Here is a 26,382-nt window from a genome sequence, read left to right as displayed (position 1 = left end):
CCTTTTGGTGTTTAAACAAATTGTTTATTTTTTAAAAGCCATTACGTTATCTTAATTGGACTGTACTAGACCTAACACCTGCCATTATTACATTTACTTCAGATGCGGTTTTCTACCACAGCAATTTAGGACATACTTTTTTAGGTTATATGTCCAGCCAGCAACTATTTCATTTCCAGACTGAAATGGGAAAATACAGGAAGCCAAAAACCCGGGAGGTAGCATAACTATATCATAAAAACCATCTGCTGTAAAATGTACTAATAAAATCCAGAAGTAGCTTTTCCCGTTGGAGTGTAAGTTGAACAAATCAACCCAAAGACATAGAAATTGACCATAGGTCAGTGGTAAGGGATCCTAATGGACAGATGGCCTTGCATCAGGTGAGAATGATGGGAAAGCACCTGGAATGTTGCGGGTTGCCTTTCTGCTTTGATATGGCCAGAAGAAAGGAGCTTAGAGTTTCCGGTACCCTCTGGCTCTTAGAAAAGAATCATCCGATGGCACTACCTCTCTTTGGTTCCTGAGATGAGCACATGACACCTCCAGGTAGCCCAACATTCTAATATCCCAGAACCAACCAACTGCCTCTGTCTGACCCTTCCTTTAAGGAAACCACATATATTAAAATAACTTAATACAGTGGTGAATACTACAGTGCAATATATGGATTGCAAAATATATTGCAATAAACAACATGTACTGTAAACCTAATGGCATATTTTGGACACTACCTCCCAATAAGGGCTTCCTACACTTATCTGTAACTTTCTGTCTGTGCTTGCCTATCTTCATTTTATTAAAGATAAGGATATTTTTGGAATTCAATAATTTTATTCAGGACCAAACATCAGATACCAATATAAGGCTGCATCATTGCCTCTTCAACATATATATGAGACTGCTTTCCTCGGTGTTGCCACAAGAGGGAACGGAAAGCACATCTGATTGAACTTGGTATATAAGCATTGTGTTAATTTGTTACAGTTAACAAAGGCCTAGCCGATATTTTCCATGAAAATAAAAGATCATCATCAATCAATAGGTTAGTCAATACATAAACTCTACTATTCACAATGTGCAATGTTCTGTTATTTTCCCTATATATATATATATATATATATATATATATATATATATATATATATATATATATATATATATATATATATATATATAGAAGGGCCACAAGGTGGCAGCACATTGCAGTATAATACAGGGTTTGGAGAAGTAGAGTGATTAATGATTTCTAATTGGCAGCACTAACACATTTGTTTTTGTGGTAAATGACTTCTGGTTATTCCGCTGTGTGTGTTGGCTATTAAGTGATTGCCATTGTATTTTGTTCAATACATAGTGACTAATATTGAGGTATGTTATTAAGAGTAGAGCATGCAGTAGTTGCACGTATCTGGAGTCATGTGTTATTCCTGTTTTCAAAACCCTATATGTGTGTCACAGTAAAGTGTATGATGTAAACATTGAAGTGTTTGCAAATGGCAAATAATTCTATTTGAATACTTCTATATGAAATACATTTTGTCTGAAGCACGGAAACCTCTAAGGAAAAATCTTCATTCTTCAGCAGCAGGGTGTGTACATACCAGCCTTGTCACATCCACCCCATGCTCCAGGCTTACCTCACAAACAGGCAGCCGACACTGCGGTCTTGTAGCCAATCCGATTCTAGCTTGGATAAAATGGTCAGAAACAGCAGACTTAAACTTCTCCTTTGGTCGCCGCTGTGTGAATACGGGAGTAGGTGTTTTTGAAGGACAGGTAACTGAGACAATCTGACTTCACCACAAGACAGGTCTGTAACGAGACGCAGCTAGAACGAAGACAGTGCATCATCTGTAGACTATAGGAAATAACCAATCAATATAACTAGTAGGGATTTTTAGATTCCCAAAGGAACCTGTGCACTGTGGCTTGCTCTTCTTCCTCATGTTAATTTTCAGGGCCGTTGATAATTACGCACTGATGTATCTTTATATATCTATTTTTTTAACCATAAAACACATTATTTAAATTTGTAGCGAATACAGCAACGCCTAACAGTAAGATATTGCAGTGCTCTTTTAAATAAAGTCGGGAATTTAATGTTACCAACGACGTCTTTTGTGTGGGTCATTGTTTTTCTATAACAAAGTCGTGTGATGTAATTGCTCGCTCTCAGTCTCAAGGCATCGGCGGCATTCATTCATGATTTGGATTGATAGTTCATCGTTGTCCAGTGATTATATCGCCAACACAGAATGTCATTGCATTCTGTTGTTACTATAATATAATATTATTGATACATTGATGAGTCGAATGGGGATGACGTATATGTTTGCCATAGCAGGTGGAAAATGGAAGAAATTAAACAGCACCTGAGGGATTCACCTGCAGAAGAAGCTATTAATATTGCTGATTCCCAGGTGTAATTACATGCTGTACGCATAGCGCTGTCTGTGTAGTTTTAGAGAACGCCGCTAGTGCAGTGCAGGTTGACAACAATCTGGTTCAACAAAGCAGCGAGATTGTGGTGTGATATTTTATTTTATTTTAATTTAATTTATTTATTTATTTTTTTCGTTGTCTCATCAACATCCAGCTCCTCTTCACCAAAAATAGGTGTCTCAATTTAAATAATCACATTATCAATTCAACGTGTGTTTTTCCTGACACTATATATATATATATATATATTATATATATATATATATATATATATATATATATATAATGTGTCCCTTTTGTGTGAGTTGAGTTGATAATCTGATTATTTAAACTGAGACACTTTTCTTTTACCTTGACATATTTACCTTTTTTGTTAAGTAAGGTAGTTTCCTGTTATGTTTCCAGCAAATAAACGTAATAACTGGGCAAGTATTTAATTTTGTTTTATAATACTTTTGTTATATAGGCCAGTCTTGGTTGCCAGCCAAAGAATTGCTTAAGAGGAGGGCGTGTGAGGCTGCAAACCAAGCACTGTCTCATGGCTCTATTTCAGACCTGGGATAAATATAGTTAGAAATATGTGTTATGAAAAGTATTATTTGAAAATATTTAAATATGGTTTGTGGAAAGCAATTACTATTTGAAAATATTTAAATATGAGTAGTTGAAATACACTGAAATACTTTAAACTCTTCATCAATATGTAACTGTAACAAACAGCAGCCTAATTATTATCCTGCATTCTAAGCACTTCACTCAGTTATCTTTCGGAAACTGCTCATTTAAATTAGATTTAATTTGATCAATTAATTGAAATATTTGAATATTTTATTTCAGTGGGTAAATATTTGAAAACAATTAAATATCTTTAAGCATTGGTTTAATGACCTGTTTTGAAGTTGAAATTGAACTGAACATGTTGAGCATTTTCCTCGTTAGAAATCCTCCTCAACCACCTTGTGGTAATTGCAAGACTTGGTACATAATTATACATAATAATTAGCTTTTACTTTTTGATTATTCATTATCTATTTGGGTTTTCTGCAAAACAATTTAAACTTTTTGCAATTCATATTTGAATAATTAAAAACAAAATTGATTTATTCGAGCATATATATTTAAATATTTCAACTATAGTTGGTGTTTATAAATACAATATAAAATACAACTATATTTGATATTGCACTCCCACCAAGCCCCTGCAGAGCACCCACATCCCAGATGGACAGGATCCGTTCTTCAGTGGTGGTCAGTGGAGAACAGGGCTGGTTGCACCCCCTGTTCCCTGGTAGCCACGTTTTGAATATTTTATCAGAGCACCGCTTTGGTACCTTGCTTCGTTTTCTAATGGTGGTGGACCCTTGTGCGTTTATTTTGTGTGTAATTTGGTCACACACTGTTTCTAAAATAATTTTATTTTGCCTGCCAAATAAACCCACAAAGAAAAATTAAGTTCTAGGCTCTCATGGGAATTTTTTTTTTTCTTCCTCCTTGTTCCATGTGAGGTAGTGGGATTGACCCCTCACCCCCTACCCCTAAACAGGTGGAATATCCGACAGAAAAGGTGTTCCAAATGTTGGTGTTTCTAAATGACAGTTTGATGAATCACTCACTATTTAAGAAAAAATGTAAACACGAAACTCCTCGGTAAAGATTCTGAACAGCGACACTGATGAATAGAGGCTGGTGTGAAGAGAGCCTACCATGGGGCTTGACGGGTTAAACTAATTTGTATCCTGGGTTTCTCTTTTTGCAGATCTTTGGTTTTGAGCTGCACCATCACAGCAAGGCAGAACGAAAGCCTCAGAACAGAAGCTCGCACACTGAGGAGGGATGTTGTCTGATCTAGTGTACAGGATGCTGCCCCTTGTGGCTGTCCTAATCTGTCTTTCTGGGGAAGCCAAAGCTTTCCCAACTGACCCTGACGCCGAGTTCTACGTCACTGGGACCTTGGCAGAGAGTTTGACGCAAGGAGAATCGACTTTAAACGACATGTTCAGGGAAGTGGAAGAGCTGATGGAGGACACGCAACACAAAAGGGAGGAGGCGCTGCACCAGGTCGCCTTGCGTAAAAAGATACTGATATGAAAAATGTGTACCTTAGCATATGGCGTGAACTGTAGGCATAGTATTTGGTAGTAATGTGTTCTGAATGAATACTGTAATACTTACAGTATCTGGTATTATGCGTGTGATCAGAAAGTTCATCAGTCGATATTTCTATTCATTTTGGAAATTATTTTAAACATGATCAATCTTGGATCATTACATTATTAGTTTTATGTTGTATGTTGTATGTTCTAAAGCAATTAATAATGTCGGCTATATGCTGCAGTTGCACAGTTTGTTCCTGTAGTATGGCTATTGGCTTATTATATTTGAGGGTGGTTACTGCTAGATGCTGATGGGAACATATCTCTATAATAAATCTCTAAAATAAACAGAACTTATTTGCCCTTGAGACCGTACACCAGAATAAGGAATTCTGTTTGTAGAACCAATAAACCTGGCTTTAATTTAAGCTGCTTGTGTGGCATAGAGTTAACAAGTATTACTTAGGAAAAATGACCAAATTAAATAATGAATGATGTAGGCTATTATTATGTGCAGACAGAGGAATAAAGATACAAAGTGATGTACAAAAAAGCACAACATGTAGTTATAATATTGCTGGTATTAAAGTTTGCTGTCCAAACAATGTTACTGTACTGTACCAACTTTATTTGTATGTGCAAGATCAAAATGGGTACTAGAATGTACTCTACAAATAATGTTGTTTACTGACAGTATTTGTATCAAATAAATCTTGTGTGGGCATAGGGAATCACCTAAATGTCTTTAAAACAGAAGCTGGAAATTGTACCCTCTTAACCTGGGCTCCCTTTTGCACCTTGAATGGTTCAGATCGCATGTCCTTATGTGCTCAGAATCATTGACTCTGCACCATAGGAAAATGTAGTATTAACCACCAGCCAAGATAGGAATGTGAACACAGCCTTATGCAATCTGATCACCAATGAAAGTACATTTATTTCATAAAGAATCACTTGTGAAACTGTGTGTGTGTGTGTGTCTTAGATGGTGAACGAGAGCATTCAGGAGTCAGAATTAAATGTGGATGACCACCAAATTACCGCAGTGAAAGCAGCACAGACACAAAGGTTGGGAATACATCCTACCACACTGTTGAGAAAATTGACAAGGTACGGTATGTCACCCTTGATATATAGTTATGTGAATGCTAAAATTTCCAGGAATAATGTTATCGGAAATCTGAACCTTTGAATGCCGTTGATATGTTTTTCATATCAGTATTAAAATGAGCAATCATATCACCTGTTCAGTTAGAACCTTTGCAGTTGGATACAAAACAGTACAGTAGTCAACGCCACTCATTTGAAAAAAAAACCCAAAAGCTTTAGTTGCTGTAAATCAGGTGTGTCTTTCTAATTATCATTTTCAACAGAATATTTCATTTTTTATTCTAATAGCTTTTTTTTTCTAGAATCTCTCAGAAGGGGGATCTTTCCTTCAAATGAAGGACAGTTTCTCTCCCTCCCTGTCAGGATAGATAGTAAGACTGCTGGATCATAATTATTTTAAAACAGTTTTCAAAGAGACTATATGAACGATATGAACATAATTTAGATCTTTTATTTAACATCATGCAATCAAATAAACTACAAAATGATGTAGCAAAAGTTTACCGGAAGCCATAATAGTAGTGCAGTATTTCATGTTAGATTTTTCAATTTGTCAGTTTTTTATTAAGTATATGGAAAACTACGAAGCGGTATGTAATTCAGTTAATATAACATTTTTCAGTAGGTTTCATTTGACTTTATGAAGCAAAATTGGTTAATTCTATAGGGTGATGCTACATTTTTAGCTGTAGCTGTACATGCTTGATTTAAAACTAAACTTGATTTCCTTTTTGCTGTAGGTAACAGATAATGAAACAGGAGCCACTTCTCAAAAACTGTGATCTCATCATCCAACAGTAAAGGAGGGGAAATGACACATGTAAGTGAGCTGTTCTGAAAATGGGCTCATTTTAAAATGAAGAGAAACTGTTTTGTTGTGATGAGAATGGTAGAGCTGTATCAATAAATGTCCTATGTACTGATTTCATTCAGTGGAGCGGGATAGAAAATGCAGTGGAAAATTTGTACTGCATTCAACAGTCACGCATAATTAAGTACCTTTCTTAATTTACTACTTCCTGGTCACATGCATTTAGTGAAGTTGCACAATATGCATGCCTCACTTTTACTTATATCTAGTGAGGGATTTATGTTGCTAGTTTACCAGTCACTAGGGGGTCAAGAAGAATTACTTCCTTGTAGTGACCCCTGGGCAACGTCTCTGACGGCAAAAAGCTCTTCAAATCGAACTTATCATGCAATGCTTAAGCAAAGCAATGTTGGGCTTGGTTAGTACGTGGATGGGAGACCACCTGGGAATACTGAGTGCTGTAGGGCTGCATGTTAAGCTCATACAAATATATATATATATATATATATATATATATATATATATATATATATATATATATATATAAAAAGTGACTACATTTTCCCCTGATTTATCTTGCCTGACAGGACACATAACTGTTCTAACCAATGCCAGGTTTTGGGTGTTCCTGCTTGAACTCAACCAAAGGCTTTCTGTGCCTTTTCTGTGAGCTACCTTTCCATTCCAGTCTTTCTGTGATCTACCTTTCCATTCCAGACTCTGTTGATTCAGCGTATTCAAATATCACTCTGCTTCAAAGTGATATAATCATGCACATTCAAATGTCATTCATCTTACCAGCTGACCTGTGTTATTTCTGTGGTCTGAATTTATACAGTGCTTTGTATTGCTCCTCACTGGCATAGTGAACAATGGCTGATAATTACCCATATGAGTGCATTCAAAAGAGGATGTTGTCCAGTTTGAATTGACTGTAGATTAATGTGTGCTCGTCCTTAGCCAGCTCGAGCATTGTTTTAAACATGTCCTGCTCCACTGCTGTCTAGTCTATCAAGAACAACCTTCAGTCAGCTTTTTCTGGTATCTGTTGTAAGCAACACAAACTTGATACCAGCAACTTGGAAGAGGGTCTATTGAGTTCATATTTGTTGGTATTGAATTGATCATAATATCACTAAAATTAGTTTTAGTGTGTGTGTGTGTGTGTGTGTGTGTGTGTGTGTGTGTATATATATATATATATATATATATATATATATATATATATATATATATATATATATATATATTCCCTCAGACAAATGTCCTTGAACTGTGGTCACAGCCAGCTGGAAAATTGGTTATAAGCAGACCACCTGGTAAATGATGTCAAATCATATTGTGCCATAGTTAAGCTTTCATTGGACGGCTCTTTTTCTGAAAGCAGGCCTTAACAAGCTATAGGTCGTCTTTTGTGGCACAATCACAATAGAAAATAAATAAATGAATGTCTTTTCTGACAGAACTTGAACAATAAAACATTGAAAAGGCCAGGAAGTGAATTTGATCTATAATCTGTGGAGCCATTTCAGAATGTATTGACAGCCCAGCTAAAAGCTCTTTCCTGTTTGAAGGATTCTAAATTCTAAACTTTTAAAACTATATATAACATTTTTGAAAGTAGATTCAAGAAAATGCACAGAGTCCTTTTCTTCAGTCAGTTGCCAGGTTTATTGAAATATGCAGGGAGTCTGGTCCCAGGTACAGGACAAACAGACACTCAAAATTACAATGTTTGCGTGACATTAAATACCCTTCTGTATAGATGGTCCACCTCCCCTTTCTCTGACATTAACCAATGGTCAAGGTAATTTAATTTATTGTGTGAGTGTTAATGTGTGTGTGTCTGTGTGTGTGGTCTAGTGTGACAACCTAAAGTAATCCTGGAGACAAAAGGTCCATACATCTGCCTTTTGTTATGCATTTTATGGTCAACTCTAAGGCTTCACTTGCTAATGTGACTGTTGAGTATCAGAGTTCTGGCAATAAATAAAGCAGTGACTAACAAGAACGCTGGTGCATGAACCTAACCTGTTTTCAGAAAGAACATGAGTTATAATCAAGTACATATGAGTTATGTATAAGTAATACAAAGATGACTACAAAAGATTTAGAAGTGAGTAGTTTTTTGAGATTTACAATCTATACTGTAATTACAGTATCAGAGTTCTGGCAATAAATAAAGCAGTGACTAACAAGAACGCTGGTGCATGAACCTAAAGAAAGAACATCTACATATTGTAAATCAAAGATGAAAAACTACTCACTTCTAAATCTTTTGTAGTCATCTTTGTATTACTTTAGTATAAATACATGTTAATTTGGATTCATATGTTGTTTTTTTCTGACTTTATGTGAACGAAAAGACACACATTTGCCCTTGGAAATAGTGATATTTTGAAATATCACTGTCCTGGTCACAAAAGCAAAGTTTGTGGGGAATAATAGCCATTTTCTATACTTTTGAGGCATAAGCAATTAGGAAATAACACTTACTACCCAGGAACAAATTATTATTTTTTTGTTACACAGTATAAACGTTTGCCTACATGACTCGTAGATTGTGTCCAAAGGGATCAGCAGTTCTGATGGTTTCCATTCATTCAAGGACCACTGCTCTGTTTTTGTTGTGCTTGGCATGGTGGTTTACAAATAAGTCTTTTTTTCCCCCCAAAGTGATCCTGTCTGGATTAGAACCACAAGTCTGTTACTTAAAACCACAGAACGGAGAGCTGGAGGCTAGTTTTGTTTTTCTCCTTGAAATGCACATTCTTGCAGCTGAGCAATTTGAGAGGAAGAAACAGAGGCTGGCAGCCAGTCAATCCATATAGATCCAATCAACTGAATTGGAAATGTGATCCGTCTAGACTGGAGCAAGATAAAACCTTTCTTTTAGTTGAAATGACATTCTTTTTCTATAAAACTTTTAAGTCCATGAAAGTGCTACATTAATACATTACAACCATCACATTGATAAAGACAAGTAGAGAAGTGTTCATTAGCTGAAAAAAAGGGTTGTCTTTCAATATTATTAAAGGACTATTTGAAAGGAAAATATCCACATTACGACCTTAAAGTAAAATGTTGCTATCGGGCAATATTCTGTTTCGGTTTTGTATTTCTAATTATACTGCTGCATGCCTCATTTGCAATCCTGGAGTATAGCTGTGCAGGAGTCATTATGAGGGTAAAAATGCAAACTGAAGCTTCAAGGTGAGCAAAAAATCAACCCAACAGTGAGATTGTCAAGCCTCCCTGAAGTAATATAATGAGGAGCTTGGTTATGACATACATGTACAGCCCTTGCATGCTAATGGGAGTTAATTGAAAGGCCAACCACAAGTGTTGCATACAGTTTTACAGTAGTTTCTTTATGTGACACACATGGCTGTACACATGCAATGCATTTACATGTAAGTACAGTACTGTAGATATCAGTCATGGTGATACACTTTTTCGTGGTATTGATAGCTAATGTATGTATAGTCTCGGCCGAGATATATGATGCTGAATAGAAACACAAGTGTCTAGTTTATAAGAATCAACAGAATTGGCTGGAAACCTCTCTGCTTATTGCATGCCACCCATCAATACTTCAACCATTCGGGCACTTAAATATATTGTTGCATTAAAGAAGGAAAAAAAAACATAGTCATATTACAAAAGCTCTAGTTTAAATCTGTTCTTCTCGATGGACTTAGAATTATGTTTCTTCTGCCCTTGTCAATGTGGGAAGCTATTTTTCTTGCCTTCACATGATCAGATTTTTCTTACTAATGGAAGAACACAAAAGCTCAAGAAACAACTGAATTTCTGTTTTGGCCATTTTAATACTATGCCAGCTAAATGCAACCAGAGCCAATAATGTAATTATCGTAATTCATATAGAGAAACATATTCCTGCTGTAGAAAAGTAAATAGCTTCACATTTTTTTATGTAATATTTATATTCCTATAGCTGAATTCACTTTACTCACTGGCTGCTAAGTGCACAGGCATTATGTCATGTCGTCATTCTTGAAAATCAATAGTACAGAGCAGGTGGAGCCCACAGTGCTGCAAAGTCACTGGAGCACATGACTTGAACAAATGTTAAATGATTAATAAAAACAAAAAATACACTAAACACATGTCACAGTGTGCTGCCATTTTACGGTAAAGTGTATACTACATTTAAATACGTTCCACAAACTATTCCTAGGTCTCATCAACTGAGTTAATTGTTAGAGATATCAGAAAAGGTATATCCACTATCAAAATGTAAGTTTGATGTAATTACGGAGAGCCTGGTATATCCCAATGACCAGGGATATGCATGTCCACTATGATGGTGCACATTTCCCAGTGGCGTGAAAGCATGATACAGTTACTGGTACAGTTCTGTTTATTCGAGAAAGTAAAGGTCAATAAACAGCAGACGATGCTGTATTCTGTTTCTTTCCTGGTTATCTGCCCTGAGCAGAAAGACTCATAAACTGATGAAAGAGTTTCAGTACAGGATGTTTATATATATATATATATATATATATATATATATATATATATATATATATATATATATATATATATATATATATATCTATGGACAATGAACATGAACAGAGCGGTATGTAACAGCGACAGATTGTATTCATGGGTTCACTCAATTGCAAAAGCAAATGGGTACACAATATATGAGATCAAGCGCACTGTAATGTAGCAATACTCCAATAACATCCTTATGAGCTCTGAATTTGGTTGAACTAATTAAGGCAGCATTTTAGGAATTGTTTCTTTTACTTTGCATGTGCGTTTGTTTCAACAAGTCATGCAACACAATGTAAATGCATGCCACGCTTCTTTTAAAAAAATAAAAAAATAAATTGCCTAAACCCTAAGTACTCATGGAGTTGTGAATAACCTCGGTATCAATTAAGTTCTTATAATCTTTGTCATGGTGACCTGTGCATTTTTTTTGTGATCACACATTGCATGGATTTTTTTAAATAGTGTTTTATTTGTACTCAATGAAGGTGATATTTATGTTGCATAGACTCTCTACACTTTTGAAGCATATCGTGTGTGGAGTGGTTGGTGGTGTGCAGCTGATGTTTTTCATATCTCCAGGAATATTTTAATAAGCTAAAATGTCCACAGTGGCTTTTCTCTATGGACTGTGCTTGAGGAGTAACTACTAGAAGTGCAGTGAGTCAAAAATGATAGGTGTGTCTTGCATATAGATAACACAATATACAAACGATTTTGTATTTCTAAACAGCTACTGTTCTTGAGAACTGTCTGAGCCCCAGGCAGCATTATAGTCCACTGTGGTGCACTCTCCAGGCCCATTAGTGCCCAGGGACAGCTAACAGTTAATTATTTGAATATGCACTCTGACATTAGCATTGGCTTTCAAAGTTTTTCATACAACTGTTTAAATTTGTACATTTCTCTGCAAATCCCTCAAGTAGCATCCAGCAGCAAAGATATCAGAATCAACCTATGAGGCCAGAGAGATATCCCAACATGCTTTCATATTTCACAGTGAAAATGGTGCTGTGTAATTCAGTTCAGGTGTTGATTAATAGAAGCTGACTGCTTCTTCTACCCGCAGGAATGCATCGTTAATGAGGACTGTGGAAATGGGAATTACTGCCAGACTGGACTGCCTTGTAAGATGCAGAATTTGGTAGGTTATCATTTTCAAAGTCTTCAAAACTCTCTTAACTTGAACCAAGCATGAAAATGCCAAATGGCGCACTGGCATTGTGTATACCATTGTAGAGCTAGTAAGTATCAAGCGTTGAGTTACAGCTGCTTCTGCTTATTCAGATATACAATTTTGTTGATCTAGCCTGTGTTTCCTATGTGATGTGTATGTGAAGAAAGAGAATCGGGAGACTAGAGATGAAGACCTGTACCTGATCTCAGATAAAACAAAGCACTTTAACTCAGACTGTATCAAAAAGGGTACAAGCAGCACTTCGGTAATTGTACAAAGGACCACTCTGGATGGTTGCATGGACAACGTGAAAATGTATTGTGAATCTGCTTACTCTTTAAACTGTAGTAATGTACATTGCAAAACCTGAACCTTACAGTTAGGGATGAGGAAAAAGTATTCAAATTAAAACCACCTGTTTTATAGCCTGTTATGGTGAAAGGTTATTGACAGTTACTGGGAGATAACACCTACTGTAAGTGTAGGAGTAGTTGAAAAAAGACAAAAAGCCCCTGTTGATAAAAAACCAAATGTACCAGGAGCAAGCTTAATACAATAATGAAAATAATAAAAGTTAAGAGACCAGCTTTCACAAAAGGCAGAAACTATGAGGATATAAACAATACAAAGGTCTTACCATACTGTTGTTGTAGGGTGCATAATGTATTTCAAAGATAGCCATGTAACACCAGGCACCTGGAACAGGGTTAACCTGTAAACAGTAAAATAATAATCCATTCGTGCCTCTGTGTTTTTTGTAGGAGATCTGGAGTTCTATTCATAAAGCATAAAGCTTAATTGCACAGATAATCACAGTAATAAGATTTTACAGTTTATTTTGAGCCTGTTAAACAACTTCCTGGATATTTTATGTTACCTAGGAAACAAAATGACATATAAAAGCAATGCAGTCAGCACAGAGCAGACAGGCTGTTCTTACGCAGTGTAGTAGTGATTCATTCATAGTAAGGAACACAAATCCAAAACTGTTCAGACATCAACAGTTAAGTTAATAATAAATCTGGATGTGGGTTGTGAAACGGATGCACAGTGAAACTATATTACTGCTAATGCTTTATACTGGAGACACAGATTGTGACTGCTTACAGTCAGCTTTCACTAAAGATGCTAGTCACTAGTTAATTTGTTTAAACAGTTAAAAGGTGTAATAGTTACTGTACCACAATAACTCTAAGAATACATGACCTGGTCTGACAATTTTCTTGTGGATATAGCTGGGGGAGCCAAAAGGTTAAACAATGACAAGTGATGGACATTCTTGCCACTATTTTCATAGGTGCTTTCTTATTGGTCTTCTTTTTTTAGAATTGCACCAAAGATGAGGAATGCTGTGAGGCACACATGTGTGTCTGGGGCCAGTGTATGAAAAACAGCATTAAAGGAGGGCCAGGTACCATTTGTGAATACCAGAACGACTGCAACAGAGAGCTGTGCTGTGCATTCTACAAAGGTAATGAGATCTGTGTTCCAGGAGTTAAAACTTCAGTCCAAAAGTTTTTTTGAATATTTTTTTGAATATATTTTCAGAATATTTGCTGTACAGTGGTGGTTATACTGTAAATATGAACCTCGTTTCCATGTGGGTCCCAGGGAAGATTGTATATCTATTTTAAGTGTGTTCAATGTTTTATTTTACTTCCCCACTGCTTGGTTAAGCTTTACTGTTCCCAGTCTGCACTGCATTGCCTAAAGAGGGGGAGCATTGCCATGACCCATCAAACCCATTGCTGGATCTCCTGTCCTGGGACCAGGAGCCTGAGGGGCCCTGTGAGTACTGCTCATGTAGCAATGGGCTCAGCTGCCAGACTCATGGGTAAGGATTCTATTTCCACAGAAAGCATTCTCACCAATACTGGGTGAGCCACAATCTTTTTTTAAAGATTAATGGTTGCTGATACCTTGGGCTTGAAATTCTCAGGGTAGCTGCATTAAAACTGACCTAAGAGGGCAGCGACAAACAATGCTGATTGCATGCATGTTGGTTACCTTCCACTTGTTATGTGGGCTCCGAACTAGCTTGCTTATGGTGAATTAGAAAGTTCCCTTGTGATCAAGTCCTTTAAGTCCCTCTGATTCGCTGTTAAGCATGAAACCTCTGAGATTATCCTTATTGGAGAACCGTGCAAATAAGGTGGGTCGCAACACAGATAATGAATTGAAAGGTTGTCCCGGTTAAGTGACAAAGCCTCTGGAAATTGCTGCACTTTGTAGTTCCCAGACATGCACACGTTTTAAGTTGTCGGAAAGAAATGTGAACACTGCTGCATAGCTACTTCAGCATCAAACAGGACTATATGTAGTTGACAACTACAATGGTTTTGAGCTAAGTTACATTAGGTACATACCTTGTGAAATGATATCACGGTACATATTTTTTTCCCCCTAGTATTTTTTGTTTAGCAGCCAGTATGTTTTTCTTTTAGAACACTGAGCTGCATTGTGAGCAATAGTGGGTTGAAGTCCTAATGTTTGCAATGTGTGTTATTTGAAGGGTTATGCATTTGGCAGAACATACAAAGGGCTGTACATGTGATGTCTGCATTTGTTTTGTTTTGTTTTATATACTATCTCAACAATTTAACAGTTCTTATTCTTAATAAGAATTATTCTGACAACATAAACATACTTTTTTTTTCCCCCAGACGCAGCTCGATCTGTGAAAAACAGAATGATTCAAGAGGAAAATCTTCCATTGTTTGATCAGTTGACCAAAAGCCTTTCTTGGGGTGACCTCAACTAAATTATTGGACCATACTAAGTCAGTTTATCTCAGAGATTAATCTTTTCTTTGTATATTTAACAGAAACACATGTAGACAGTGTGACTTCGACAATAGTTTGTGAACTTCATTACTCTGAAAACGAGGAAGCTTCTGTTCTGCACTTAGCATATTGCCAATATTAAAATACTCATAATTCAGATGACTTCTATTAGTCTACTGCTCTGACAAAAATCCTGATATTAATTAATTAGCAATAAAAACCTACGTAGTTTCCGTAAAGTTAGTTTGTCTTGAAATGAACCGCAAACCATAAATTAATTCTCCTATATGCAACTAGTAGATGGATAAAAGTGCAACATGTTGTATCTTTTTGAATGTTTGGGATTATTGGGCTTTACCTTTGCTGCTTTGGGTGTAAGGGGTTATTCAAGCAATTCCTTTTTGTCAGCACTTTTGAGAGATTGCAATATAAACACAGACAACGCTTGTTCATTATTTGGTGTGAAATTAATGTTATTAAATGTTCTGGTTAAGAAAACTAAACTGGACGCTGAAAACGTGTGTTCTATTGATGGTGTACTAATTTGACCGGCTTTCTTCTATGTTGAAATAATTGAATGTTGACTAATTAGGGGAAGCTTTATTTTATTACAGCAATCCACTGAGTATATAGCTTTATATTGTACAGTAAAACATACATTTTGCTGTTGTGGGAATCCTGTGCTTTATGAGAAACTAAAACGATGTGTACCCGTTTGTTGTTGCTGAAACCAATAAAATGATTACTTTGAAAACTGAACTTCTGTTGTAAGTTGGTTCTTCTAACAATAAAATATCTGTCACGGTTCACTTGCACTGAAACAATTTCAGGTAACATAAAACAACTCTTATATTGTCTTAATTGTGCGGCTTCATTTGATGACAACAGTATTTGTAATGTGTTCAAATTCACTATGCCATTAGGCCCTGCCCTATTTTTAAAGTACCCATGAGAGAGCAACAGTGCTGTCTCTGTAAACGGCAAATAAAAGCCCTGTCGTCAGCCATTTTAGTATTCATATTTTTTCTTTAAATCAATACATTTGCTATAAAGGAAAGCTACATCTATACGAAACATATATTCCTCAATATTTACTTTTTTTTTTTTTTTAAATATTTGTTATTACAACAAATAGTGACATTGTTGAAAAAATGGGTTGCTAATTAATCCCAAAAATTCCAGGATATTTCAATACTACAGTATGTGTGTGCATCATCTTACAATGCAGGGCAAATGGAAGTTATGAAATCAGTTGTTACATAAGCCCAGACAGCAGGGAAACATACATGTCAACTATATAGGATACTTTTAGAAGAATTACAAGTCGCAGACAAAAGTATTGGCATTCTACACTTATACCATTATTCAAGGGAACAGATTAAAGACAAGCATTAAGTACATTTTCACCACTTTTTAATAAAACAAAATATACAATCTAATTTGATTTATTGGTTCATGACAAAAGTATTGGCACTCTATTACAGCTTTCAGACATTTATGACAATTCTTAACCAGTATGTTATATCTAGTTGGGGAAATCTGGGACTATTCTGTCTTGCATTATTTCCTTCAGCTCAGACAGATTGGATACACAATGCTTGGCTACAGCTTTTTTTTCAGATCAGTCAAAATAATTTCTACAAGATTAAACTCTGGTGAGTCCAGTTCTTTCAAGACTTTCAGTTGAATTTGTTATGTGGTACTTCTTGATTGTTGCTCATTGTGGATTTTGGAATTCAATATTTCTTTGATACCGTTCTGTAGCCATTTCCTTTGTTGTAGTTTGTGCCTCCAACTGCTGTCTAGACCATGTGTTGTGTTGCTACTGACTTTAATGCTGCTTAGTTACTGTGTAATGGTTTTCAATTCATATTTTCAAATTAGTTCTATTACATTTTTTCAATGGAAAGGTGCCAATGCTTTATTAATGAACACATATTTGAAATTGCTTAAGTTCTTTTGTTAATATTGTTTGTTAAACTACCAGAAATTTTTTATTTTGGTCTGTCATTAATTATGTTCACTAAATGCTTGTATTTAACATGTTTTCTGAACGATCTTAAAATTAAGTGTAGGGTGTCAATACTTTTGTCTGACTGTTTTTTACACATTAAAAATGTGCTAAAAAGGGTGAAAACATGAATGTTAAATTTATGAGGACAAAATACGTGATTTACGAAAAAGCCTTTTAATTCCTTTCTAAAAATCATCTTAGCTAGTTCACACAAGGTTTGAATCGCAAAACAATACAACATAATTAATATTTTTTTATTATTATTATTATTGGCATGTCCACAGTAAACAGATCACTGCATGAATGTTTTCAAAGCCATTATTTTGATTGGTTGAGTAAGTTATGCAGTGCTTACATTCTATGCAGAACTGCTTTTTAAAAATCTGTGTATATTTGTGCAGGAAATCCAAACTTGTTTTCAACACACTCTGTGCAGCAAACCGGTTCTTCATCAAAACCATACCTACCTGCAAAGACATACCCTTAATGGATTTATTAAGCTTGTACTGGGAAAAAAAAGAACATTATCTACATAAAACAAAAGGTTAAACACAGACAAACAATGGGATTTGTATCATGTCAGTCACTTATCCCAGAATTCAGACAAATAATTTACAGAAAGCCAAGCAAAAACAAGAGCTGATAAAACATAATAAATCTTGAGAGTATGAGAACTAATATGTATCACTATTAGCCAACCAAAACTACACAATCTTACATGAACAGAAATACAGTATTCATTTCAGAAGGACTAATTAAGTTCAATCTCAACCACACACACACTGGCAACATGGGCTATGGTTGTTATAATCACTGGTTTTGAGTCTGAAAAAAAAAAAAAAAAAATCAATGTTTGATCAAAATAAGGAAGAATGGAAATTAACCTCAAAGCAAAAAAACTAAAATAATGGAACCTAAGCATTGGATGTCCAATTAAATAAATGGAAGATGAGCTTTATCAGTGATTTTTACCCTTGAATTTGTTGGGGCCGATTTCAGCCCTTGTATGATACATGTGTGTAATAACTTAAATGAGGTAATGTGCACATAAGAAAAAATGACTACTTTGTAGCCCTGTGCCCAGCTTTCATCAAGCAGAGAAATGCCAGTTCATGCCTAGCTGTTGTATGTGCACCGGTCTAAGTTCAATTCATTAAATTGTTTATTTTACTGTATATTAAATAATAACTTTTGCACTTCCCTCTACAGTACAATACACCACAGTGCACAACATTATTCTGAGTCACAGTAACCCCGCTAGGGTCTGACTGGTGGGCTGTCAGCCAGTTAGTTACAGTGGAACTGGGTTACACTAAACAAGATTCCTGCCATGGTGGTACTGCTGCACAGCAGTGACGAACAAGATTCGGTGTATGATTCCGGGTAATAAAAGGTTGGAGGCGGGCATCAGTCCTGGCTTGAGTCTTTACTTGGTGCACCATCCAAATAGATCTTTAATGCTTTCTCTTTACGGGGAGAGTAGTTCACTCTGTGTCCTGTCTTAAGGAGACGACTGCTTTCTTTTTTCATGAGTTCATTCCTGTCTTCATCTGACAGATCCATCAGCTCCTCTGTCTTATCCCTAAATTTAAATAGACGGGCTATCAGAAAACAAAAAAACAAACAAAAAAAAAAAAAACTTTGCCCAGAACATTGCTTGAGTACTCAACCTTCACGGCTTTCAATACAGAAAATTGTAGTTTTAAAAAGAGATCTTTGCATGTATTTTACCTGTAAAAGACAACCGCTCCATCATCACAAATATAGAGAGGCCAAACATTGAGTGTCGATACTTTTGGATTCCAATCTAAATCGTGATGAATTTCCAATATTGAGATATCACAGGGAAATGTTCCTCTACCCTGCAGACAATACAAGCACATTTTCATGAGATCTTCCAAAAATTGAAATATTTTCTATTAATATCCTACATCACACTCCTATTTAAACAGCTGCAGAACCAGGAAGAGAAAGAAACTTACACATATCTGTATTTACAAAGCAGCTCTTACCTTTGCAAATTCTGTATTTTCAACAGGAATCCCACTAATCTCACTCAGCTGAAAGAAAAGAAATTTGGCAATGTCAAGAGATGTCCTTTTACATTTAGTTTTTGTTAGTTATGTTTTTACTTCTTGACCAAAAATATTTTAGGTTTCAAATTGATAAAAATCATGGAAGTCTTTTGTAGCCCTATAGCTTTGAAAAGCATTTTGAACTTATGCTCAAAATACCACATTCCTGTTCTCTACAGAAGCAACTCACCTTCTGCTTAAGTTCATCGACGCTGCTGCTTTCCAGGACCACTTCCTGGAAGGGTTCCAGCTTCATTTGCGACGGGCTCCATCGCCTTGCTAGCACTGCCAGCTGAGACATAGACTTCATTTTCTCAGGTTCTATGGGTACAGATGTGAATGTTTACGTCAAATGCTAACTGATGGAAAACACACTCATGTGGACCTAAAGTAATATTCAAAATGTATTCTGTTCTCTTCAAATGCATAGAAGCTGATCAATTGTAGCACAAATCCATTACCATCAAGTACTTCAAGGAAGACCTCCCAATTGCTGGAGATGTTGATATCTTCTTCATAGACATGATAGTCCAGAAATACTGTTCCAGGATTTTTCCAAGTCTTTTTTCGCAGTCGAAATCTGTAAACATAGTAGAAAAAAAATGAATTTGATCCACCCATCCACCCACCCCCCCCATGGACATGAGTTAATGCATCTAAGTCGCATGATGTTAAATTGAATTACCAACAAAAAGATCATACCAAGCAAAATAATACTTAAAATAGTCTCAATAGTATTTAAAGGTCACACATATGACTCACACAGATTGTTAGTAGAAAGGAGCACAATTTACAAAGAAGCAGATCAATTAAAAATTCCAATTTACTTGTGTCCTATTTTCTCCATTGTGCTAGTTGTACAGAACAAAGGTCTATTGTCAATACCTGTCAATACTGAGGTTCAGCTTACCTGTCAATACTGAGGTTCAGCTTACACTGCTCCTTGAGAGGAAGCAAAAGCTCTTCTTTGGACTGCCGCACAGTCATTCCTTTTGCAAACACTGAATCTATCAAAAACCTGCAGGGCTGCAAACAAGCAGGTGGAAGGAATAATAAAATGTTTGCTTTTTTTCAAATCAAATAATGTTATTCAGGCATTTGATTTATATAGCAAATAGTTTAATGTACCGTGGAGGAGCAGATTTATAGTCTTACCTCTGGATCATTTACTAAAAGCTGGTAAACTTTGACACGATACTCTCCCTTTTTTAGTGCTCTTCCTAATCGTATTATCATCTGTCAAAAAATAAAAAGGAATGGATTTTATTAGATCTGAATACTAAACTGGATTTAATCACCGGCATTCAAATTTTGAATAATTTAGGAGTAGGTACTACGTAAAAACAACTTAAAATTAAGAACCACCTAAAGAAAAACCAACTAAGTCTGTTTTTAACAGCATATATGAAAATATGAAAACTGAAATGTAATAATGATGGAATCAAGTATTAACAAACCAACCTTGTTATCATCTGAAAATGAGGATAGAGTTTCATTTAGCCTAACACTTTCAAACTCCTGGTTGTTGGCGTAGACCCTGAAGACCTTAAACTGGGAGGATGGAACTCCAACAAAGGTCTCCACATTTTGTTTAAAGGCAGCCAGTGTAATCCGTTTATCAAGATGGACCAACAAACCTGAAAAGCAAGCATTTCAATGTTAAAACACTGGGAAATACTTAACATAAAAATGTTGTATAATTTGATATGGCAACAAAGACAACACATACATTTTTGCCCTTCTCCTGAACCGTCATCCGAAGTGTATGGCTCTGCCCTGAAATAAGCATACTGGGTCTCTCCTTTGCTCTTCCCATTCTCGTCATATTCACTGTCCGTCCCAGAATCCTCCTCTGCAGTATCCCACGTTTCCTTTTTGCCCTCGTTTGCTTTTGACCTCCGACTGCACGTGATGCTGTGAGAATCCAGCCCATTGGCTAAAGGGATAGGGGCACTGTCAGCATTGCACAATGTGTCACTACTGTGACTGGAGCTGAGGATATCGCTATCCACTGAGCTAGTGCTGCGGTCATTGTTTAAGTCAGAGTCCGAGCGCTCTTCTGACTGCAAGTTGTTTTCAGGATCAGAGATCGGAATCCGGTTCTCCAGCTCTCTGTTGTCTAATGAAGTACAATCAGCCTTCTGGGAGGGGGACTCGATATTCTCAAAGTCACATGCCTCTGTGCTCTTGACGTTGTTCCCTCCCTGATGCTGCTGGAGTGACAAGTTCTTGAGTTTTTCAGTGCTTTCTTCCAAAATTGCTTCTACAGTCTTTCTGTTACCCTTCTCCCTTTCGAAGGTGTCCTCCAAACCGCCCGAATCGCCATCAACTTTTTGTGAAAGGGTCCTGTTAAGCTGGGATTGTACAGGTAAAGAAACATACAACCTAATAGTGTTTCCATGGCGATCAAGAAGCTTCCATAAATGAGAATCTGTAAATGTGACCTGGTGATCTGTTGAATCGGAGCTTTCAATAAACACCTAAAGACAAGGTAAAAGTTATTAGTTTCCAATATTTGCATTTAAAACACTCATTTTTTTTTTTTTTTTTGATAGAGAGACAGTAGGCCAGTCCAACGATTTAAAAAAAATCGTGATTAATCTTGACATTAAAAACATTTCTCAGTTAATTTTGGTTTTAAATCGCATATTTAATTGATACAATTACTGCATCCATCTCATTTAAGTTTGTTTTATTACTTATGCTATTATTATTACTACTATGATCATTAATTACAGCTATATATTGATTTACAATCCAGCATTTGTTAAATTGTTTGAACCAACTGCAAAATCAAAACTGAGTCAGTTTATTACTCACCTTACTGCTTTATCAGTTTCCTTTACTCATGCTGATGTTTTTCATTGACATTTAAAGAATAATTAAAAATTATCTTAACATGAAATTGCCTAAATAAAACAAAACATTCATTGACTAACGGTTATATCCTCCATAATTGTAAATAATATTGTTTACAAATAAATGTGGTGGTTGAAATAAAACAAAGCTACAATGTTAACTGGGCTACAGTCGGTAGCTATCCAACAGCACTGTTTATAGTACCGTACTTGATTCATGGCTTTACAGTGATGCTGAAATTTCTAAAAGTGTACTGTGTCGAAACTGTTGGGCTTCATTTGTTGTTGTATGTAGCAGAAAAATTATAGAAAGTGTATTTTGAGAATTGAAAGCATGTTCAGCATGCAGGTGGTACAGCAGACTATTATACATTTCTGTGCTACCGGATTTCACTTTGACAGTAGATGTAAGTAACCCTATTATTATCCAATGAACCGTCAAAGTGTAAAAAAAAAAATAAATCCCATTTCACAAGTCCTTCAGTTTGAGTGCTTTGCTGCACAATGCGGTTCTGTGACTAATTTTACATTCAAACGAGGACTAAGCTCATTCAATCCTGGCATTCACTAAAATGGTGCCGCAGGAAATAAATTACAGTGTGCTAGGACATGTCCAAAACACTTTTGTTGTCATTGTGCACCTTTAGTATTACCTTAAAGGTTTTTTTTTTTGTGTATATGTGTGTGTGTGTGTGTGTGGGTGTATATATATAAAAATAGACATAAAAATCCAACATACTGACCTTGTTGCTTCTAAAAAATCCCTCTGCTTTCAGTGTCTTATTGGGCACATAGAGCAGTCTTAGATCATTATAGCAACGCTCCAGCACTATGCGCATCGTGTCAGCAGAAAGCCCTGTTGCCTGCCAAGGGATAATCATTCAAACAAAAGCAGTTTTAAGGTGTACTTAACACATCTGGAAGAAACTCTAAAGCAGAAATTAATAAATTCTGGTATGAATACTATACTGTTCATGAAGACCCAGTAATCTCCTTACCCGTGAAAGGAGCTGGGTGAACTCTGTGACTGTCTGGTTCAAGTAAGCTCTAACAGTGACAGGAAGGGCAATAGTCTCCGTTTTCAGGTCAACAACATGCACTTTCACCATTACTTCTGAAAAGAAACGAGGAGTGATACAAAATAAACATGTGCACACTGCAATACACTACCAATCTATTTGGTAGCTCTCAGAAAATCCAAAGGCATACAAGAACAAAAATAATATAACACTGACACCCTGTGGCCAAATTGAGTTATAGGCCTGAACAGGTGCCTCCGATTAACTAGCCTCTAATACGGTTGTCTTATTGATTGAGGTTTCTCTGACCCACCATTCAGATCATACTGTGGACATGTTATTTGGTTCTGAACATACAATCGTGTCAAAAATAGCTGTATTGTTACTGTTAATTTACAATTTCATACCTCCTGGTTTGTACAGTTGGAAGACCTGTTCTGGTCTTCTTGTTTCTAACAGCAGGTCAAACATATATGATGACTTCACTCCACCTAGCAACAATCCCATTGGGGTCTCCTCTTCTCCTTCATAGGACTTTTCCAGGTACTCATGAAACTCATCATATTTAACAAGTCGACAGCAGTCCAGTGGAACAATCCCATCCAGATTCACTAACTGAAAATAAACAAAGCAATCTTAAACCAACTGCATTTCTAAATGGTGGGGGTCATTAGACACCACACAGTCTAGGTTAGTACAGTGGATCTTACACTTCTCTTACAGATCTGGATTTATTTATAGCTCCTTTATTTTTTTTGCTTTTCAAAAACTTTTCCAGCTAGTGTTGCTCACCTGATTTTTTTTCCAGTTCCATGATTTAGAACATTCCTTTCATCTTAGTTTGTCAGAAACCCAACTGTAATTCAGCACAACGACAGCTTCAACTATACTCCACATAGCAGTGGTTTTGACAATCATTTTCAGAGCCTTTTCAGAACATTAGAAATACTGAAAAACATGTATTCACATTCACAGACAAGCCCTGGAAATTAGGCCGTCACTAGCCAGTAAACTCCCAGAGGTTATTTAATTTTCTATTTATTTATTTATTTATTTTTAACTCTTTGCAGTCCTATGTTGGACCAGGTCTGACATTAAAATTTTCCCTTTTCAGTCCAATGTCGGACCCTGTCCAACATCAAAAAGACGTAAAGCACAGGTCTCTAGTCGTTTTTTCTCTGGAAAAAGCAGACAAAACCTTTCAAATGGCCGAGTGAGACTGATAGGAGCCGAATGAAACAGTGAAAAAATAAAAGGAGTGAATCTCATAGCCCCATCCACTACAGAGAAAACACAGACATAAAGGAAGTAGCTGCTTCTGCATCCAGCGCTCAAAGAATATCACTGACATTTGCAGAGCTTTTTGGAGATGTTATAGAAATAAAATAATGACTTAGGTCGCACTACTGAGGAGTTTGGTGATAAAATGAGTAATCAGGAGAGACTTTCAGTATGCACGTCTATAAAGAGGTATGCGAAAAATACAGCGAACAAGGAGTGGGGCTTGGCTGTAGATTTGGAACTGAGTGCCCTTTTGCGATTCAATGCCTTTTAAACCGGTTTTACTCTGAGAAAAAGAAAATTACAGTGCGTGTAAAATAAACAGCACGTGTGAAAATAAATTGGACTTCACAAGAGCTGAATAAATGGACTGCAAAGGGTTAATGGTGAAAAGGGTACCTTGAATAACCAGCTGCCTATCTCTATCCCTTTAGTGAGTGGTTAATTCTGTCTTTACAGTATTGTGCCCTCCTTAAAATACATACCTTATATGCCATTTCCACAGCTTCCTTCAGTGTTTTATCTCTATGGACCTCAAGTTTGTTTTCCATCATTATCATCTTCACAGGGTGCATGCAAAACAGCTTAATCTAAAAGAAAATGGGTTTTTTTTTGTATTGACAATAGCCACCCAGGTTAATACAACATTAAATTGTATTCAATATTAAAACAATTACATTTAAATGCATTCCTGTTTCCGCATCATACCTTGCAGGTGTTGCGTTCAATTTCACGTTGCCTCTTTTCCTGCTCTTCCATCTCCTTCTCTTTTTGAACTAGACACTTTATATGCTCTGGAAATTCTTGAACATCCAAATACTCTAGGAATAAAATGTACAATCATACATTTAAAAAAAACACACACACACTGCAAAGCATATAATTGTAAGTTAGGATCCATACTGATGGGAAAAGAAATTCAGGATTAGTGAGAGAAAACCATATCATTCATATTCAGCAATGATAGTGGTATAATCGAATTAGCTAAATTTAATTTTTTACAAATACAGTAAAATGCACCACTTATTTATATAAAATCATTTGGAATAGACTTAACATCCTTAACTGAATATTTTTATTTTCAGCAACAGTTTTCTGTTTTTTGTTTTACATTTTCTTAACTTCAAACAATCTCTGTGAGTTGCAGAACCAGCAGATAGACACTTACTTGCATTCCTTGAAGGATTCTTAAGCCTATAAATCAGCATGTATGCATTTGTAGAGCTGTTGAAATTAAGAGAGTGGTTTGTCAATTAATGCTTACCCTGCTAAAACACACACCATTAATGTTACAAAACCAATACCATCACTGCTTTATCTTCCAAGTTGTTCCAAACTAGTTTGTTCAGTTGGTTTTCTTTCTCTAAAATAGTGCAAACAGCAATCTGGGTTACAAAGGCTTTAATAATTATACAATAGCAGATGACTGAGTTGGACTTTTACTTTGCATACAACTGGCCATTCTGATGGAAAGCTGGCCGTTAAGGTCATTAAGGACTTCGGGGTGTGAATACAATATTAAAACAATTATGATTAATGTTTAAAATGAAACGTACAACTATACATTATAAAAAAAAAAAAAAAATCTAATGTTTTGGTATAACATGCTGCATGATGCAACCTTATCTTACCCCACTCAATGTCAGAGCAACCAGGCCAAAATAAAAAAGCAATAACCCACAAACCTGGCAAAGGCACTGGAGTAAAAGCCTCTGCTTCCCGAAGCTCCACCATAAGTTTTCCTGATGTCATCTTGGGTAATCTGTAGAATAGAGTTTTATTTAGTGGTTACTAGAAATCAGCATGCATAAGGTCAGTTTTACTGTATGTGTGCAAAATAAAGTAAAACCGTTAAAAAATTATTCCCATTTACTGTATCACGAAAAGGAAAACAAACAGGTTTGTGTTACCTTGCTAACATGCTGATCATTAAAACTGTACCACTGGCTGTCGCTGAACGATTTGATGCAAGCGTAGTAGTGTCCCCCAGCAGCACTTCCAGAGTGGACCATGACTGAGAAGAGTTCATAAGTTAAAGAACTCTGGAATATATAAAAAAAAATAAATATATAAAAAAAAAAAAAACTTCTGTTACGCACTTCCAGTTGTAGGTTTGACATACAGTTTTGAAAGCATTTAGCAACATATTTTTCATTTGTCAAACCAAACTAGGTTTAGATGTCTCTGTTTAA

At 36.0% G+C, this 26,382-nt stretch overlaps 1 protein-coding gene and 1 pseudogene across 3 annotated transcripts in view; one reads left to right on the top strand and one right to left on the bottom strand.

Annotated features, from left to right (window-relative positions):
- Positions 1-1,697: 1,697 nt before the first annotated feature.
- Positions 1,698-17,108, top strand: LOC121294629 (annotated as a pseudogene).
- An 88-nt stretch (positions 17,109-17,196) lies between these two features.
- Positions 17,197-26,382, bottom strand: part of LOC121294628 (ubiquitin carboxyl-terminal hydrolase 47-like) — a 28,335-nt gene continuing 19,149 nt past the window's right edge. For all 3 annotated transcript variants that reach the window (XM_041218528.1, XM_041218529.1, XM_041218527.1), the window contains exons 12-28: positions 26,101-26,232; positions 25,876-25,952; positions 25,359-25,414; positions 24,899-25,011; positions 24,676-24,780; positions 23,317-23,524; positions 22,889-23,004; positions 22,634-22,753; positions 20,762-21,512; positions 20,494-20,669; positions 20,188-20,268; positions 19,943-20,058; positions 19,494-19,612; positions 19,223-19,353; positions 18,970-19,017; positions 18,689-18,819; positions 17,197-18,539 (exon numbers count right to left, since the gene is read on the bottom strand). In XM_041218528.1, the coding sequence (XP_041074462.1) occupies positions 18,365-18,539; positions 18,689-18,819; positions 18,970-19,017; positions 19,223-19,353; positions 19,494-19,612; positions 19,943-20,058; positions 20,188-20,268; positions 20,494-20,669; positions 20,762-21,512; positions 22,634-22,753; positions 22,889-23,004; positions 23,317-23,524; positions 24,676-24,780; positions 24,899-25,011; positions 25,359-25,414; positions 25,876-25,952; positions 26,101-26,232 (2,655 nt within the window). In that variant the 3' untranslated portion in view covers positions 17,197-18,364. The remainder of the gene's footprint in view (positions 18,540-18,688; positions 18,820-18,969; positions 19,018-19,222; positions 19,354-19,493; positions 19,613-19,942; positions 20,059-20,187; positions 20,269-20,493; positions 20,670-20,761; positions 21,513-22,633; positions 22,754-22,888; positions 23,005-23,316; positions 23,525-24,675; positions 24,781-24,898; positions 25,012-25,358; positions 25,415-25,875; positions 25,953-26,100; positions 26,233-26,382) is intronic.

This window comes from Polyodon spathula, chromosome 19, assembly GCF_017654505.1.
Source record: "Polyodon spathula isolate WHYD16114869_AA chromosome 19, ASM1765450v1, whole genome shotgun sequence".
NCBI lineage: Eukaryota > Metazoa > Chordata > Actinopteri > Acipenseriformes > Polyodontidae > Polyodon > Polyodon spathula.
The sequence above is the reverse complement of the archived record's forward strand: the minus strand, read 5'-3'. Positions and strand labels throughout refer to the sequence as shown.